Here is an 18782-nt window from a genome sequence, read left to right as displayed (position 1 = left end):
TAATTAACAACTGGTTATAATTCGATGACTAAAAAATATTTTTTTATTAACAATATATTATGCATGACACACTTGCAACATAACATCAAGCTTTTAACTAGTTAAATAGTCTCAATCACACTAGGCCCTCTTCCCTCATGTGCTTATCCTTTCTTACTTTAATAATCTTCAACTGCACCAAATCCAGCAGTCTTCTGAAAGCTACTCCATTATTCTTAACCTGATTACACACAATACATTATATTGTACGATGGTGCGATCTGCGGCAGATCTCAACGACCATATCTTGGGACAGATGTATTAAGCCTCCCCCCACCACCACCACCGGGTGCCCAACCCTAGCCCTCACTTTCCGCAACCAGATCCTAAACCCCCTCCCCCCCCACGTCCTAACCCTAAGGGCTAAAACACACTACACGGTTGTTGCCGGCCGGGAAAAAGCCGGACGGCTTTTTCCCGTGCCGGCATTGTAGTTAACAGTGTGAGGGGTAGGGTCCCTTCACACTGCACGGCCCCGGCCCGGCTGCCGGGTTGCAGCCGGGTCTCACCACTGGAAGGTCCGGCGGCCGGGCGGCCGCCGGGCCGTCCTTGGAGCCAGTAAACCATGTGTGTGAAGGGGAGCTTTCACACACAATGGTTTTTTCTGAAGCCGTGTCTGATGCTGCGCATGCGCACAGCATCACACACGGCTCAAAGCCGTCCTGTGTGACAGACACTGCCGGTTTCTCCCGGATGGCAAAAAGCCGGACAAACTTTGTCCGGCTTTTTGCCATCCGGGAAAAACCGGAGTGTGTGTTACAGCCCTGACTCTCCCCCCACAGCCTAAAGCTACACCCCCTTCCCTGCAGTTTACCAGTGTGGAGTCCCGGGAGACCTCGTTCAGGATTCTGGCATTCAGGATCCCGGTGCCGGCATTTTGATACATGTCGGGATGCCAACTTCGGCATTCCGAACAGTGTGGGGATTCCTGATCGGAACCCCTAAGTAGTGTGTACTCCCAAATCCACCCGATTAGTCATTTTATGAACTTGCTGGTTGCATTGTCCCATCTTATGTGCTGCATAGCAGATAGGACTATGCCACAGATGACAGTGTTATTATGCTGGGATACATATGAAATCCCGGCAGACGGAATGCTCGGCTGTCACTATACTGTTAGCGGCATCCCGTCTACTGAAATCCCGGCAGCGAGTGCGCTCACCATACATCAGGCCCGGTGGCGGCGAGCAACAGGTTCTATTCCCACTCGGTGGCGTGGACCCACCAACGGAGTGGGAGTGGCAGGATTCCTGGCATCTGTAAAATGCCGGCTGTCGTGATTCTGAGTCTCCTGAATGCCAGGATCCCAATAACCGGTATATTGACTATATCCCATTACGCTAACTATGTAAAGATATTTTGCGTTGTATGGCAGATTGTGTAGTGTGTATAGGGATGTGATATATTCTTACATCACATGTGCCGTGACACACCATGGTTCAGGAGTGTGCCTAGCTTTAGTCACAGTGTTCCATTGGTGGAAGAGGTTAGTTCCAATCCCCACTAAGTGTCACAGGATGACTTGCAGCTGTTCTAATATACATTGTGTAAAGCATTGTTTTATAATATTAAGCATTACATTATGAGGGCCTGCTGTACACAGAATGTAACTATAAAAAAACAATTTGCGATTAATCTCTTGGAGGGGTTCGGTATGTTTTACCGGTGGACGTGATGCCGGCTGTCCATATCCTGACAGCGGCATACTGCCCGCCACAATGCCGGCAGTGGGGCGAGCGATAAGAGTCCCCTTGTGGGCTCGGTGACTCGCAACTGGATCTATTCCCTCTCTGTGGGTATCCACGAGTGGGAATAGCCCTGGTGCACCGGGATTCCGGCTGGCAGCATTGTTGGCTGCTGGGATTTCCGTGTCGGTATGGTATCGTGAACGCCGGGATCCCAACCGCCGGCAAATTGACTGCCTCCCTGACAATTACCTCTCTCCACTCCAATCTATCCTCAATGCTGCTGCCTGGCTCATCTTCCTCACCAAACGCACTACGTCCACCTCCCCTCTCCTACAAGCCCTTCACTGGCTCCCCTTCCCTTTCAGAATCCAATTCAAACTTCTCACACTCACTTACAAAGCCCTCACCCACTCCTCTCCCATTTACATCTCTGACCTTATCTCCCTTTACTCTCCCACTCGTCCTCTTCGCTCTGCTAATGCACGCCGACTCTCCTGTCTTCTGATTACTTCCTCCCACTCCTATCTCCAAGATTTTTCACGTGCTGCTCCCTTTCTCTGGAATTCTTTACCTCTCCCCCTCAGACTCTCCACTTCTCTACAAAACTTCAAACGGGCTCTTAAGACCCACGTCTTTACCAAACCCAGCCAAATGTCATCCTAACCCTCTGTTCCACGCTCTCTATGTACTCCATCTGTGTCACCCCTGTCTGTCTACCCCTCCCCTTAGAATGTAAGCTCTCACAAGTAGGGCCCTCTTCCCTCATGTGCTTATACATTTCTTTCTTTAATAATCCTCAGTTGCCCAAATCCCGCAGTTTTTGGTCACCTGGAACTTAATGTTGTTTACTGGTGTAGTTATGCTTAGTTACCCTGTACTTGTCCTATATTGTCTTCAACTATAAGTCACTGTTTTCCTGTCTTGATTATGTGCATATGTACTCTGTAATTGTGCGCTGCGGAACCCTTGTGGCGCCATATAAATAAAGGATAATAATAATAATAACCCCTCTTGGATGAACCCTGCTTATTCTAGCAGTTTCCATAAACCAGCAGCAGCATGATCAGTTCTTTCTCACAGGGCACAGCACAGGTTATCCAATACTTCAATGCACTATTCCACAGATTCTCAAACTCAGTCCTCAGAACCCCACACACAGTGCATGTTTTCCAGGTCACCTGTGGATTTTTAAATTGTGACTGTTGGTCATACACAGTGCACCTGCCGGGTGACATGGGAAACGTGAGCTGTGTGGGACCCTGAGGACCGAGGGGGTAATTCCAAGTTGATCGCAGAAGGAAATTTTTTAGCAGTTGGGCAAAACCATGTGTACTGCAGGGGAGGCAGATATAACATGTGCAGAGAGAGTTAGATTTGGGTGGGTTATTTTATTTCTGTGCAGGGTAAATACTGGCTGCTTTATTTTTACACTGCAAATTAGATTGCAGATTGAACTCACCACACCCAAATCTAACTCTCTCTGCACATGTTATATCTGCCTCCCCTGCAGTGCACATGGTTTTGCCTAACTGCTAAAAAAAATCTTGCTGCGATCAACTTGGAATTACCCCCCGAGTTTGAGAACCCCTGCTATTGTAATTTACTTCTGTAGTGCCACCATAGGTTCAAGTTCAGAACATTGGACCCCCTGGGTAAGCATAACTAAACTGCTTCAGAACATCATTAAACTTGTTCAGAACATTAAAAAATGTTAGCCCGCCACACTTCGGGCATGGAGTCTCACTTTGCTCGCCACAGGTTACTATTCCCAAAGTGATGTCCACGTGGCTAGTGTTGAGTCAGTCTAGTTATTTTAGCCCAGGGGGTCCCATGTCCTGAACTTGAGCCCCACTGCATTAGAGTACTGTACAGAGATTTTTTTTCTTTACATTTTCTAATCACTGACATCAGTGACGGCCTCACTACCCTACACACTGGACAACATTTTAGAAAGATATCGTTCAAAAATTAACACTATATCGGCACCGACGATGAATGATATGCGTCCCCGCAGTCGTTCGCCCGTTGGTCTATCATCGTTTATCATTGCAAGCCAATTTGGATGATACAGAATCAGTGATGGGGAACCTTTGGCACGCCAGCTGTTGTTGAACTACACATCCCAGCATGCCCTGCTACAGTTTTGCTATTTAGCTATGTTAAAACTGTAGTAGGGCATGCTGGGATGTGTAGTTTAACAACAGCTGGCGTGCCAAAGGTTCCCCATCACTGATAGATGTTTGCAATGTGAAATTGTTCTTACAAATCGTTCTTCGCTCCTGAAAAATCGTTCATTGAGGGTAATTCCAAGTTGATCGCAGCAGGAATTTTTTTAGCAGTTGGGCAAAACCATGTGCACTGCAGGTGTGGCAGATATAAAATTTGCAGAGAGAGTTAGATTTGGGTGGGTTATTTTATTTCTGTGCAAGGTAAATACTGGCTGCTTTATTTTTACACTGCAAATTAGATTGCAGATTGAACACACCACACCCAAATCTAACTCTCTCTGCACATGTTATATCTGCCTCCCCTGCAGTGCACATGGTTTTGCCCAGTTGCTAACATAATTCTTGCTGCGATCAACTTGGAATTACCCCCATTGTTCATATCGTTCATCGTCCAAATCTCCTAGTGTGTAGGGCCCTTGGCGCGCAGAAACACACACCGACTGTTCAGACTCAACCAACCCAAATGTTTTTTTGACCAGTGACCTGTGGGAGGAAACGTGAACCGCACCGGAGGAAGCCCCCGCAGCACACACGGGAAGGGGCTACACTATGAGCTGGCACAGCAGCAGTAGTACAAGTCTAAATAATGTCTAATTATACTACAAGAAATTGCAGAGTTGGGCTTTGTTTGGGTAGAGTGATTGCACAGGTACAGCGTGTGTACACCGCGACAGCGACACAATAGCAGCAGCAGTGAGTGCCCGTGCCGCCCTATATAGTACACAATACATGGCAGAAACTAGTACAGAACAGTTTGGAAATTGGGAGGGGCGTAGAGACGAGGCTGGGGGGAAGGGAGGGTCCGTGCTGCAGGTATGGATTGATCCTCACCGGTCTCCATAGTAGGCTGATGTCACCGGATGATATCAGTGACTGTATGTACGAGACGGGAGCGGCCGGAGGAGACCGGAGTGCCAGGTAGGGATGTGCGGGCGAGGCGGGGTGTATACGCGCTGTGTGCTCTGTATGGGAATGTGTCATCCGTCTTCCTTCTCTGTAGTATTCACATGATATAGGTCTCATTACTGTCAGCCCTGTGCCTGCCTAGCATGTACACATCCAGGCTGTTGGTTAGTTCCTCTGTCAGTAAGCCAGCTGCTAGGGGTCCGTCAGTGGAAGGGGAAAGTCTCACATGAGAGGAGGCTGCCTATATACTGCTAGCCTGTGCCATGCAACCCTCTATGTACTGCTGGCCTGTGTCATGCATCCCGTATACTGCTGTTTTGTTATTATTTATTACTAGTTATTTATACAGCACACATTTTCTGCAGCGCTTTACAGAAAATACTTGCCCATTCACATCAGTCCCTGCCCCAGTTGAGCTTACAATCTATTCCCTATCACATGTACACACACACACATTCACGCTAGGATTAATTTTGTTGGGAGCCAATTAACCTACCAGTATATTTTGGATTGTGGGAGGAAACCGGAGTACCCGGAGAAAACCCATGCAAGTACGGGGAGAATATACAAACTCTGCACAGTTAGGGCCATGGTGAGAATCAAACCCATGACCTCGGTGCTGTGAGGCAGTAATGCTAACCATTACACCATCCGTGCTAGCCTGTGTCATGCATCCCCATGTACTGCTAGCCTGTGTCATACATCCCCATGTACTGCTAGCCTGTGTCATGCATCCCTATGTAGCCTGTGTCATGCATCCTTATGTGTTGCTAACCTGTGTCATGCATCCCTATGTAGCCTGTGTCATGCATCCTTATGTGTTGCTAGCCTGTGTCATGCATCCTTATGTGTTGCTAGCCTGTGTCATGCATCCTTATGTGTTGCTAGCCTGTGTCATGCATCCTTATGTGTTGCTAGCCTGTGTCATGCATCCTTATGTGTTGCTAGCCTGTGTCATGCATCCTTATGTGTTGCTAGCCTGTGTCATGCATCCCCATGTACTGCTGGCCTGTGTCATGCATCCCCATGTACTGCTGGCCTGTGTCATGCATCCCCGTGTACTGCTGGCCTGTGTCATGCATCCCCGTGTACTGCTGGCCTGTGTCATGCATCCCCGTGTACTGCTGGCCTGTGTCATGCATCCCCATGTACTGCTGGCCTGTGTCATGCATCCCCGTGTACTGCTGGCCTGTGTCATGCATCCCCGTGTACTGCTGGCCTGTGTCATGCATCCTTATGTGTTGCTAGCCTGTGTCATGCATCCCCATGTACTGCTGGCCTGTGTCATGCATCCCCATGTACTGCTGGCCTGTGTCATGCATCCCCATGTACTGCTGGCCTGTGTCATGCATCCCCATGTACTGCTGGCCTGTGTCATGCATCCCCGTGTACTGCTGGCCTGTGTCATGCATCCCCATGTACTGCTGGCCTGTGTCATGCATCCCCATGTACTGCTGGCCTGTGTCATGCATCCCCATGTACTGCTGGCCTGTGTCATGCATCCCCATGTACTGCTGGCCTGTGTCATGCATCCCCATGTACTGCTGGCCTGTGTCATGCATCCCCATGTACTGCTGGCCTGTGTCATGCATCCCCATGTGCTGTTGGCCTGTGCCATGCAACCCTCTATGTACTATTGGCCTGTGCATGCAACCCTCTATGTACTATTGGCCTGTGCCATGCAACCCTCTATGTACTATTGGCCTGTGCCATGCATCCCCATGTACTGCTGGCCTGTGCCATGCAACCCTCTATGTACTATTGGCCTGTGCCATGCAACCCTCTATGTACTATTGGCCTGTGCCATGCAACCCTCTATGTACTATTGGCCTGTGCCATGCAACCCTCTATGTACTATTGGCCTGTGCCATGCATCCCCATGTACTGCTGGCCTGTGTCATGCATCCCCATGTACTGCTGGCCTGTGCCATGCAACCCTCTATGTACTATTGGCCTGTGCCATGCAACCCTCTATGTACTATTGGCCTGTGCCATGCAACCCTCTATGTACTATTGGCCTGTGCCATGCAACCCTCTATGTACTGCTGGCCTGTGTTACGCAGCCCCACTATGTACGGCTAGCCTGCGTCATGCAACAACCCTCCTATGTATGGCTAACCTGTAGCAGCTATTGTGCTAGTGTAGAATTAGGTTTTATTCTGACACAGAATAACAATAGTGAAATTTAATAATCTCAGCCCAAATAAATGCCTTCTGGAAAATGTCATTTAAAGAAAGCATGACACACGCGCCTGCTTACACAGCACAGCCTCCTGCAGGCAGGCAGTCACCTCAGCCCAGTGCAGTTTGTTGGGGTCAGCAGGATGAAGAAACCTAGAAGCAGTCTCGCTGCTAGGACAGTGAACAGCAATAGGTAGACTTTCACGAAATATTCCCTGCAAAAATGTACCCCTATAATAAACTTCATTGTATTTTACCTAGCATTAACCCCTCTGAACTTTTTATGTGGTTTCAGAATTGATGCAAAGTGAATGGTTGTTAAAAAATGGGTCCAGGCAGGGCCAGGGCCGTCTTATCAGAAGTGTAGGCCCCTGGGCACAGAAATGCGCCTGGCCCCCTACCCATCCTTCAGAGGTAGGGGTGGGGGGGGTGCTATCATTGGCAGCTTTGATGCTCCGCTGGCGGTAGGGGGTGTTCTATCTTCCGCTCAGCATGTTGGACCTGAAGCAGTAATTTCTGCTAATTTCGCCTTCACTACACAGATGGGGCTAAACTGTATAAGGGGGCATTGGGCTGAATGAAGAAGCCCTGGTACATGACTTCCAGGGTGGTAGGGGGTGTTTAATACGTAGGGGAGTGGTGGATAGTGGAGTGGGCTTAATAGTTATCATTTTCCGGTGGGAGGGCAGCTTGCTTGACTGCAGATATCTCAACTTTCTGAAAATATATTTCTTAGCTTTGAATGGGATAAAATCTAGAGAGTCCCAGCTTTCAGAAGGTTCTGGGGACTTGGGGATCAGAGTTCAGGAGCCAGAGCAATTCACCAACAAAAATCTAAAACTGCATGTTAGGCGTGTGGAGCTGGAGCAGGGAACATATGCTTGAAGGCTGATATCTCTGGTTCTGGGCACAGTAGAGACAAGCTGCCAGTGTCAACTGAAAGGGGAGAGTCACAGCTTTTGGATTATGCCCTCAGAAAAACTCTAAGTCAGACAGAACCCAAGATATCTGGCAAGGAAGAGCAATTAACAGGCTTGGATGGGGACCACTGGTTTCAAGTCAGATATCTCCGGTTCCCAAGGGCCGATTTTCAAAAATCTGGTACCCCTGGAAAGAGGGGGACCCTCAGCTATCAGCCTAGGGCCCTTAAACTCCTGGGGCCCTTGGGCAAGAGCCCATTGAGCCCATACGAAAGACGGCCCTGGGCAGGGCTACAACTAGTCATTTGTAGGCCCCATGCAGCCACACTTGTAAGAACCTCGTACACTGCCCAATGGTCAAAAATGACACACATGTAAACATGAGAAGACATCCCCCATCAGATGTTGGCCCCATAGCAGCTGCATCTGTAATAGTTACACCATTGTGTACATGTCAATTTACTTAAATTCATTTTAGACTATCTGTGCCAAAGCATATATCATAGGTTTTAAGAATTCACTTTAAATACTTACAATTAATGTATATAATGCTATAAACAGAACTAGCAATTCCTCTATTTCTCTGACGTCCTAAGTGGATGCTGGGGACTCCGTAAGGACCATGGGGAATAGCGGCTCCGCAGGAGACAGGGCACAAAAGTAAAAGCTTTAGGATCAGGTGGTGTGCACTGGCTCCTCCCCCTAAGACCCTCCTCCAAGCCTCAGTTAGGTTTTTGTGCCCGGCCGAGAAGGGTGCAATCTAGGTGGCTCTCCTAAAGAGCTGCTTAGAGTAAAAGTTTTGTTAGGTTTTTTATTTTCAGTGAGTCCTGCTGGCAACAGGCTCACTGCAACGAGGGACTTAGGGGAGAAGAAGTGAACTCACCTGCGTGCAGGATGGATTGGCTTCTTAGGCTACTGGACACTAGCTCCAGAGGGACGGTCACAGGTACAGCCTGGATGGGTCACCGGAGCCGCGCCGCCGACCCCCTTGCAGATGCTGAAGAGAGAAGAGGTCCAGAAATCGGCGGCTGAAGACTTCCCAGTCTTCTTAAGGTAGCGCACAGCACGGCAGCTGTGCGCCATTGCTCTCAGCACACTTCACACCAACGGTCACTGAGGGTGCAGGGCGCTGGGGGGGGCGCCCTGGGCAGCAATGAAAGTACCTATGCTGGCTAAAAATACATCACATATAGCCTCTGGGGCTATATGGATGTATTTAACCCCTGCCAGGTTGTCAGAAAAACGGGAGAAGAAGCCCGCCGAAAAGGGGGCGGGGCCTATTCTCCTCAGCACACAGCGCCATTTTCCTACACAGCTCCGCTGCTAGGAAGGCTCCCAGGCTCTCCCCTGCACTGCACTACAGAAACAGGGTTAAAACAGAGAGGGGGGGCATTTTATGTGGCGATATTATAATATATTAAGATGCTATAAGGGAAAACACTTATATAAGGTTGTCCCTGTATAATTATAGCGTTTTGGTGTGTGCTGGCAAGCTCTCCCTCTGTCTCCCCAAAGGGCTAGTGGGGTCCTGTCCTCTATCAGAGCATTCCCTGTGTGTGTGCTGTGTGTCGGTACGTGTGTGTCGACATGTATGAGGACGATGTTGGTGAGGAGGCGGAGCAATTGCCTGTAATGGTGATGTCACTCTCTAGGGAGTCGACACCGGAATGGATGGCTTATTTAGGGAATTACGTGATAATGTCAACACGCTGCAAGGTCGGTTGACGACATGAGACGGCCGGCAAACCAATTAGTACCTGTCCAGGCGTCTCAAACACCATCAGGGGCTTTAAAACGCCCATTACCTCAGTCGGTCGACACAGACACGGACACTGACTCCAGTGTCGACGGTGAAGAAACAAACGTATTTTCCATTAGGGCCACACGTTACATGTTAAGGGCAATGAAGGAGGTGTTACATATTTCTGATACTACAAGTACCACAAAAAAGGGTATTATGTGGGGTGTGAAAAAACTACCTGTAGTTTTTCCTGAATCAGATAAATTAAATGAAGTGTGTGATGATGCGTGGGTTTCCCCCGATAGAAAATTATTGGCGTTATACCCTTTCCCGCCAGAAGTTAGGGCGCGTTGGGAAACACCCCCTAGGGTGGATAAGGCGCTCACACGCTTATCAAAACAAGTGGCGTTACCGTCTCCAGATACGGCCGCCCTCAAGGAGCCAGCTGATAGGAGGCTGGAAAATATCCTAAAAAATATATACACACATACTGGTGTTATACTGCGACCAGCGATCGCCTCAGCCTGGATGTGCAGCGCTGGGGTCGCTTGGTCGGATTCCCTGACTGAAAATATTGATACCCTTGACAGGGACAGTATTTTATTGACTATAGAGCATTTAAAGGATGCATTTCTATATATGCGAGATGCACAGAGGGATATTTGCACTCTGGCATCAAGAGTAAGTGCGATGTCCATGTCTGCCAGAAGATGTTTATGGACACGACAGTGGTCAGGTGATGCAGATTCCAAACGGCACATGGAAGTATTGCCGTATAAAGGGGAGGAGTTATTTGGGGTCGGTCCATCGGACCTGGTGGCCACGGCAACAGCTGGAAAATCCACCTTTTTTACCCCAAGTCACATCTCAGCACAAAAAGACACCGTCTTTTCAGCCTCAGTCCTTTCGTCCCCATAAGGGCAAGCGGGCAAAAGGCCAGTCATATCTGCCCAGGGGTAGAGGAAAGGGAAGAAGACTGCAGCAGGCAGCCCCTTCCCAGGAACAGAAGCCCTCCACCGCTTCTGCCAAGTCCTCAGCATGACGCTGGGGCCGTACAAGCGGACTCAGGTGCGGTGGGGGGTCGTCTCAAGAGTTTCAGCGCGCAGTGGGCTCACTCGCAAGTGGACCCCTGGATCCTACAAGTAGTATCCCAGGGGTACAGATTGGAAATTCGAGACGTCTCCCCCTCGCAGGTTCCTGAAGTCTGCTTTACCAACGTCTCCCTCCGACAGGGAGGCAGTATTGGAAACAATTCACAAGCTGTATTCCCAGCAGGTGATAATCAAAGTACCCCTCCTACAACAAGGAAAGGGGTATTATTCCACACTATATTGTGGTACTGAAGCCAGACGGCTCGGTGAGACCTATTCTAAATCTGAAATCTTTGAACACTTACATAAAAAGGTTCAAATCAAGATGGAGTCACTCAGAGCAGTGATAGCGAACCAGGAAGAAGGGGACTATATGGTGTCCCTGGACATCAAGGATGCTTACCTCCATGTCCCAATTTGCCCTTCTCACCAAGGGTACCTCAGGTTTGTGGTACAGAACTGTCACTATCAGTTTCAGACGCTGCCGTTTGGATTGTCCACGGCACCCCGGGTCTTTACCAAGGTAATGGCCGAAATGATGATTCTTCTTCAAAGAAAAGGCGTCTTAATTATCCCTTACTTGGACGATCTCCTGATAAGGGCAAGGTCCAGAGAACAGTTGGAGGTCGGAGTAGCACTATCTCAAGTAGTTCTACGACAGCACGGGTGGATTCTAAATATTCCAAAATCGCAGCTGATTCCGACGACACGTCTGCTGTTCCTAGGGATGATTCTGGACACAGTCCAGAAAAAGGTGTTTCTCCCGGAGGAGAAAGCCAGGGAGTTATCCGAGCTAGTCAGAAACCTCCTAAAACCAGGCCAAGTGTCAGTGCATCAATGCACAAGAGTCCTGGGAAAAATGGTGGCTTCTTACGAAGCGATTCCATTCGGCAGATTTCACGCAAGAATTTTTCAGTGGGATCTGCTGGACGAATGGTCCGGATCGCATCTTCAGATGCATCAGCGGATAATCCTGTCTCCAAGGACAAGGGTGTCTCTTCTGTGGTGGCTGCAGAGTGCTCATCTACTAGAGGGCAGCAGATTCGGCATTCAGGACTGGGTCCTGGTGACCACGGATGCCAGCCTGAGAGGCTGGGGAGCAGTCACACAGGGAAGAAATTTCCAAGGAGTGTGGTCAAGTCTGGAGACTTCTCTCCACATAAATATACTGGAGCTAAGGGCAATTTACAATGCTCTGAGCCTAGGAAGACCTCTGCTTCAAAGTCAACCGGTGCTGATCCAGTCGGACAACATCACGGCAGTCGCCCACGTAAACAGACAGGGCGGCACAAGAAGCAGGAGGGCAATGGCAGCAAGGATTCTTCGCTGGGCGAAAAATCATGTGATAACACTGTCAGCGGTGTTCATTCCGGGAGTGGACAACTGGGAAGCAGACTTCCACAGCAGGCACGACCTCCACCCGGGAGAGTGGGGACTTCATCTGGAAGTCTTCCACATGATTGTGAACCGTTGGGAAAGACCAAAGGTGGACATGATGGCGTCCCGTCTGAACAAAAAACTGGACAGGTATTGCGCCAGGTCAAGAGACCCTCAGGCAATAGCTGGGACGCTCTGGTAACACCGTGGGTGTACCAGTCGGTGTATGTGTTCCCTCCTCTGCCTCTCATACCCAAGGTACTGAGAATTATAAGACGGAGAGGAGTAAGAACTATACTCGTGGCTCCGGATTGGCCAAGAAGGACTTGGTACCCGGAACTTCAAGAGATACTAAGAAGGGACTTGCTTCAGCAAGGATCATGTCTGTTCCAAGACTTACCGCGGCTGCGTTTGACGGCATGGCGGTTGAACGCCGGATCCTAAGGGAAAAAGGCATTCCGGAAGAGGTCATCCCTACCCTGGTCAGAGCCAGGAAGGAGGTGACCGCACAACATTATCACCGCATTTGGCGAAAATATGTTGCATGGTGTGAGGCCAGGAAGGCCCCCACGGAGGAATTTCAACTCGGTCGATTCCTGCATTTCCTGCAAACAGGAGTGTCTATGGGCCTCAAATTGGGGTCCATTAAGGTTCAAATTTCGGCCCTGTCGATTTTCTTCCAGAAAGAATTGGTTTCAGTTCCTGAAGTCCAGAAGTTTGTCAAGGGAGTACTGCATATACAACCCCCTTTTGTGCCTCCAGTGGCACTGTGGGATCTCAACGTAGTTCTGGGATTCCTCAAATCACATTGGTTTAAACCGCTCAAATCTGTGGATTTGAAATATCTCACATGGAAAGTGACCATGCTGTTGGCCCTGGCCTCGGCCAGGCGAGTGTCAGAATTGGCGGCTTTGTCTCACAAAAGCCCATATCTGATTGTCCATTCGGACAGGGCAGAGGTGCGGACTCGTCCCCAGTTTCTCCCTAAGGTGGTGTCAGCGTTTCACCTGAACCAGCTTATTGTGGTACCTGCGGCTACTAGGGACTTGGAGGACTCCAAGTTGCTAGATGTTGTCAGGGCCCTGAAAATATAGGTTTCCAGGACGGCTGGAGTCAGGAAAACTGACTTGCTGTTATCCTGTATGCACCCAACAAACTGGGTGCTCTTGCTTCTAAGCAGACGATTGCTAGTTGGAGGTGTAGTACAATTCAGCTTGCACATTCTGTGGCAGGCCTGCCACAGCCAAAATATGTAAATGCCCATTCCACATGGAAGGTGGGCTCATCTTGGGCGGCTGCCCGAGGGGTCTCGGCTTTACAACTTTGCCGAGCTGCTACTTGGTCAGGGGCAGACACGTTTGCAAAATTCTACAAATTTGATACCCTGGCTGAGGAGGACCTGGAGTTCTCTCATTCGGTGCTGCAGAGTCATCCGCACTCTCCCGCCCGTTTGGGAGCTTTGGTATAATCCCCATGGTCCTTACGGAGTCCCCAGCATCCACTTAGGACGTCAGAGAAAATAAGAATTTACTTACCGATAATTCTATTTCTCGTAGTCCGTAGTGGATGCTGGGCGCCCATCCCAAGTGCGGATTGTCTGCAATACTTGTACATAGTTATTGTTACAAAAATCGGGTTATTATTGTTGTGAGCCATCTTTTCAGAGGCTCCGCTGTTATCATGCTGTTAACTGGGTTCAGATCACAGGTTGTACAGTGTGATTGGTGTGGCTGGTATGAGTCTTACCCGGGATTCAAAATCCTTCCTTATTGTGTACGCTCGTCCGGGCACAGTATCCTAACTGAGGCTTGGAGGAGGGTCATAGGGGGAGGAGCCAGTGCACACCACCTGATCCTAAAGCTTTTACTTTTGTGCCCTGTCTCCTGCGGAGCCGCTATTCCCCATGGTCCTTACGGAGTCCCCAGCATCCACTACGGACTACGAGAAATAGAATTATCGGTAAGTAAATTCTTATTTTTTTTCGGTTGGCCTCTACTGGAATATCAAAAACCTTTTATTGCCAAAGAATTGTGTAATATGTATCCATTTACACATACAGTAGAGAAACAGAGACATATGTGCTGGCAAACATTCGCTCTGTTTTCTTCTTCCTTGTTCCCTGTGATGCACAACATGCAGTCACTACTGTATTTCACTACTATCCCCTTCCTAAAGCTGCTGCACAGCTGATGACGGCTGTCACTGTCCCAACTCTGCACACTCCAAAAAGTCAAATAAGCATTCTTAACCTCAGCCACAATGCTTTCATATATACCCAGGAGATGGTAACATCTGTTTGGTCAAAATGGAAGTTTGAAGAAAGCAGATGCATTTAGTCATGAGTAATAATATTATACAAAAAGGTAGATAAAACATAATCAATGGTAAAGAACAAAAAGCATAGCGTCGGTAAAATACATATTTAATGATAGACATCAGGGTGCTACACCTCAGTTTAGTACAAATATATAGGGGCTGATGTAGAGTTGAACATGCTCCCGCGTGTAGCGTTTCTCGTGTGCATTGACACTGCATGCTCAGTGCAGGCAAGCATGATAATGCAGAGTAATGGGCCTTTACACTGGCCGACATGACTGCACGATATGAACGATCTCGTTCATTAATGAACGAGATACCGTTCATATCGTGCAGTGTGGAGGCTCCAGCGATGAACGATGCGCGGCCCCGCGCTCGTTCATCGCTGGTCCCCCGTCGGCTGTACATGCAGGCCAATATGGACGATCTCGTCCATATTTGCCTGCACTTCAATGCAGCCGGGTGACGGGGGGAGTGAAGAAACTTCACTCCCCCCGTCACTGCCCCCCCGCCGCCGTGTCGCCCGTCGGCCGTATCCGCCATCGGGCAGCTCGGCGGCGGATCGGCCAGTGTGTAGGGCCTATAATACATACTCTGATTGCATCTGCACTTATCACCAGAGAGGCAGAACATTAAAGTGAATGTGTTCTCAAGTACTGTAAATAAAGTTGGTTAAGGATGTATTCACCCAGGTATCCATATAGTCCAGCATATAAAACCAGGTGAAATGCACTTGAATTTAGCGAGCCACAGAACCTGTGTGATACTCCTTTTACACCGACCAGTATATAACACGGGTTATTGCATATGAACGCGCATAACCCGTGTTGCTAGCTGGTGTAAAAGGGCCGAGTTGGAATAATCTGGGTCGAGTGACCCGGTATTCCAACTCGGGTAGCTTGCAGGGTTGAACACGGGTTCAACCTGGCTCGCTGTGCAGTGTAAACAAGAAGCCGAGTTGATGCGACCCGTTTCACGTTTAGACTGTATGGAAGGGCAGTTCTGGGAGAAAATGTGATCTCCCAGCGCCAGTAGCGTCACCAACCCAGATTGGTGACTGCAGATGGAAAGGGGGCTGATACGGATCGCAGCCGGGTAGCACCCGTGTCAGGCTCCGGCTGCGACCCGCGTTTTAGGTGGAAAAGGGGTATCAATCATAGCTGTTCCAGATTAAAGGGATATTTTGGCACTGCTAATTAAAAACATCTTATTACCAGTAGCAACTCCTATCCTTTTGGGGTAAGATGGGCACTCGTGCTGGACTGCAGTCCAAAGACAGTACCGGGTCCTGCGTAAACAGTAGGGGGACCTGCATGTGCACAAACGCCAGTTTCTAGGGACTGCTTTAGCTGCAGCCTCTAGAAGCTGAATAGGGCTTTTGGAAAGGCAGAGGAGTAGCTTCTTACTTGTATTGTTCACTCTGTTAATATCAGCTGGGACTGGCTGAAACCCCCTCCCCCCCGCTGCCGGTGAATGGATTCATTGGATGGTGTATTTTATTGGGGTAGAATCCGCCACTGCTTATAACACTTCGTTATACTTTTAGTCCAGTTGTACGTGTTATTATTGACACGTTTACTGATTAACCTTACACAGGGCCAGATTAACAATGGGGCGGATGGAGGTTCAGCTCTAGGCCTCCACATAAAAACAGGCCCATCATCATGGCAGCATGATCGCTAGCCGCTAGCCATCTGCTGGTCACATGGTCAGTCATAAATCATTACAATTAAGATTGAATTTCTATGGGGTCGATTCTATTCGGCAACTAATGAATAGCGCCGGGAATTAGCTCCCGACGCTATTCAATTCAGCAACTAGTTACGTCGGCGATGGCCCGTTCTCGCCGACAAAACAGGTTGAATTGTCGGGAGAACGGGCATTCTCCGACTTAACTCCCCGGCGCGAGGCTGATTCCCGACAGAATCAGCCTCGCGCCGGCCGCGAGGCAGCACTTTTGTCGGGTTTCTCTTCTCATCCCCCGGGGATGAGAGAAGAATTCCCGACAATTGCAGGTAATTAGTTGCTGAATTGAATAGCGTCGGGAGCTAATTCCCGGCGCTATTCATTAGTTGCCGAATAGAATCGACCCCTATTTTACTCCAAAAAAAAAGATGCAATTTTTTTTTATATTTTTACATATTTAGGGAGACCTTGGAGCTGATAGTGTAGGGTTGTACACGCCCACATTGCGCTGGCCACACCCATATAGCACTAATCACACCTCCCCCATTTCTCACAATAGGACCTTGAATATTTTCAGCTCTAGGCCCATGTGGCCCTTAATCCGGCCCCGACCGTACAGCTTGACTTTTAATGTATGGCTAATAATGAGCATTAGGTGACATCATGCTTCCTATGAAGAGAACATATCGCTTACTAATCACTATCTGTAACTATTAGGAAAGCAATGCTAAGTAGAAGCATACTTTTCATCAAAGCTTATTGTTGTATGTATATAAATCTAAAATTGACAACAATATTTTTCTGCAATTAATAAGTGCCAATATTCATCATGTGGATATGGTCATAATGTCGACATTTATCGTGTAGACAGTGATGACCTGTTAGAATGTTGACATCCTCCCTGGTGGCCAGTGATGACTTACATATTCCTGACGGCTGCAGGATGGCTTCCAGCGGTCACATGACCATCTCTTCTGGCTCAGACCTCTGATCCTCTGGCGTTCCTGAAAGTATTTCTCCCCTAGCCCTAATATCTACCGGGACTGTCAACATATAGCCTTTATCATCATAACTGTGGACACGGTCATTGTTGACTTTTTGACTACATACCATATTTAACATAACATTTTTTCCCCTCTAGTCTTCTATCTGTTGTGGTAAAACTGTGCTCCAGGGTTTGTTGCAGCAGAAACCCTATTTGTTTGCATTTTTATTTTACTGAGTAGGTACATCCATATCGCATACCTTATACTCTGCACAGGTAAAATATTATCTCTAGCAAGCTTGAACTAGCCCCTCTGGCATTTGTTCCACAGCAGTGGTGGGAATTTCTGTGGCCTTTAAAGCCGACCCTGTCTGATAAAATACCATATTAGAAGTAAGTTGAGTTCTCAGCATGCTTGAAATACTTCCTCATGTTACACCGTAGCAGCGTTATTTCAGTGTGCTGTTTCCATTTATAATACACAAGCACCTAAAAGACTGGTCTGGTTTTGATCTTATGTGTGTGTATATGTTGTTTGGTGTGATACTTGCTAGGACTGCGGTTTCCAGCCTGGCCGGGACCTGTAGACTCAGTGACCAGTTTACCGTGCAGACTGAAGGAATGCAGGCCTGGCTCTATATAGCAGTAATCTTTGTGCATAGCGTATCTGATGTGATCAGCCTTATCAGCAGAAAAGCTATATAATGGTTTTTATTTTTAGTGGCTGAATCAGTTGTCATGTAATTGTCCATGATATTTGCAGGCATACATTACAGATAATTGAAAATGACACTTGGGGCTTGATTCAGAAGTGGACGCTAAGTGAGCGCAATTTTGATGTTTGCGCACTACAGTAGTTTGCTACTGTGCGTGCACATTTTATTCTGAAAACCCCTGCATGCGTCACCCTGGGTGTATGCAATAGAGATGGTGAGGTAAAGCAGGCGTAGCTGGGAGGTGGCCTGAAGCGAGCACATAAAGGCCATCTTGTGTGCCTGTAGTGGGAGTGTTTCGGCTGTATTCTCGGAAGCATAGCCACTTCCACAAAGGCTGTGTCTGCCATAGGCAGGTGCAAGTGTTGATGGTGAATGCATTGATGATTGTGTAGAGGGGCACAGAGAATACACTCTCTGGCGCACACTAGCACACCAGGGGAAGAATTAAACTACTGTATCAGTTGCATGTTATAGCTCACGCGACTCAGCCATTGGGCACTAGGGCAGGCTCAGTAGTGCCCACTTCTGAATCAAGCTCTCCTTCATGTTATTTTTCACTGCACTATTCATTAAATGATGGCAGGTATGTGAACATTTATTTGAAAAAAAATATATTCCACCTATCCTGTAAAAACCTTGACCTTATTCAGATCCCTTCGGATCTGAGGCTCATGTTGCAAAGGACCAATGTATTGAGGTCTGTTGCCGCCCTTTTTTGGGGGGGGGGACTGCCAAGGCTAGGATCTCTGTCCTAGTTGACTGTCTGACTGAGATCTCCTGGCCTCTTTGAAGGAACTGTGGTTGCCGGCTTGCATGACCTCATGTGTCACACTCAGTCGGCCGATGGTGTTGCAGGTGATCCGATGCAGCATGAAACACTAATGCATGCAGGATGCTTCTACTTATAC

At 48.4% G+C, this 18782-nt stretch overlaps 1 protein-coding gene across 1 annotated transcript in view; it reads left to right on the top strand.

Annotated features, from left to right (window-relative positions):
• The first annotated feature begins 4361 nt into the window (after positions 1 to 4361).
• Positions 4362 to 18782, top strand: part of LIMK2 (LIM domain kinase 2) — a 100320-nt gene continuing 85899 nt past the window's right edge. The window contains exon 1 of the mRNA XM_063913092.1: positions 4362 to 4873. Coding sequence (XP_063769162.1) covers positions 4816 to 4873 — 58 coding nt within the window. The 5' untranslated portion in view covers positions 4362 to 4815. The remainder of the gene's footprint in view (positions 4874 to 18782) is intronic.

Source organism: Pseudophryne corroboree, chromosome 1 (genome assembly GCF_028390025.1).
Source record: "Pseudophryne corroboree isolate aPseCor3 chromosome 1, aPseCor3.hap2, whole genome shotgun sequence".
Classification (NCBI taxonomy): domain Eukaryota; kingdom Metazoa; phylum Chordata; class Amphibia; order Anura; family Myobatrachidae; genus Pseudophryne; species Pseudophryne corroboree.
The sequence above is the reverse complement of the archived record's forward strand: the minus strand, read 5'-3'. Positions and strand labels throughout refer to the sequence as shown.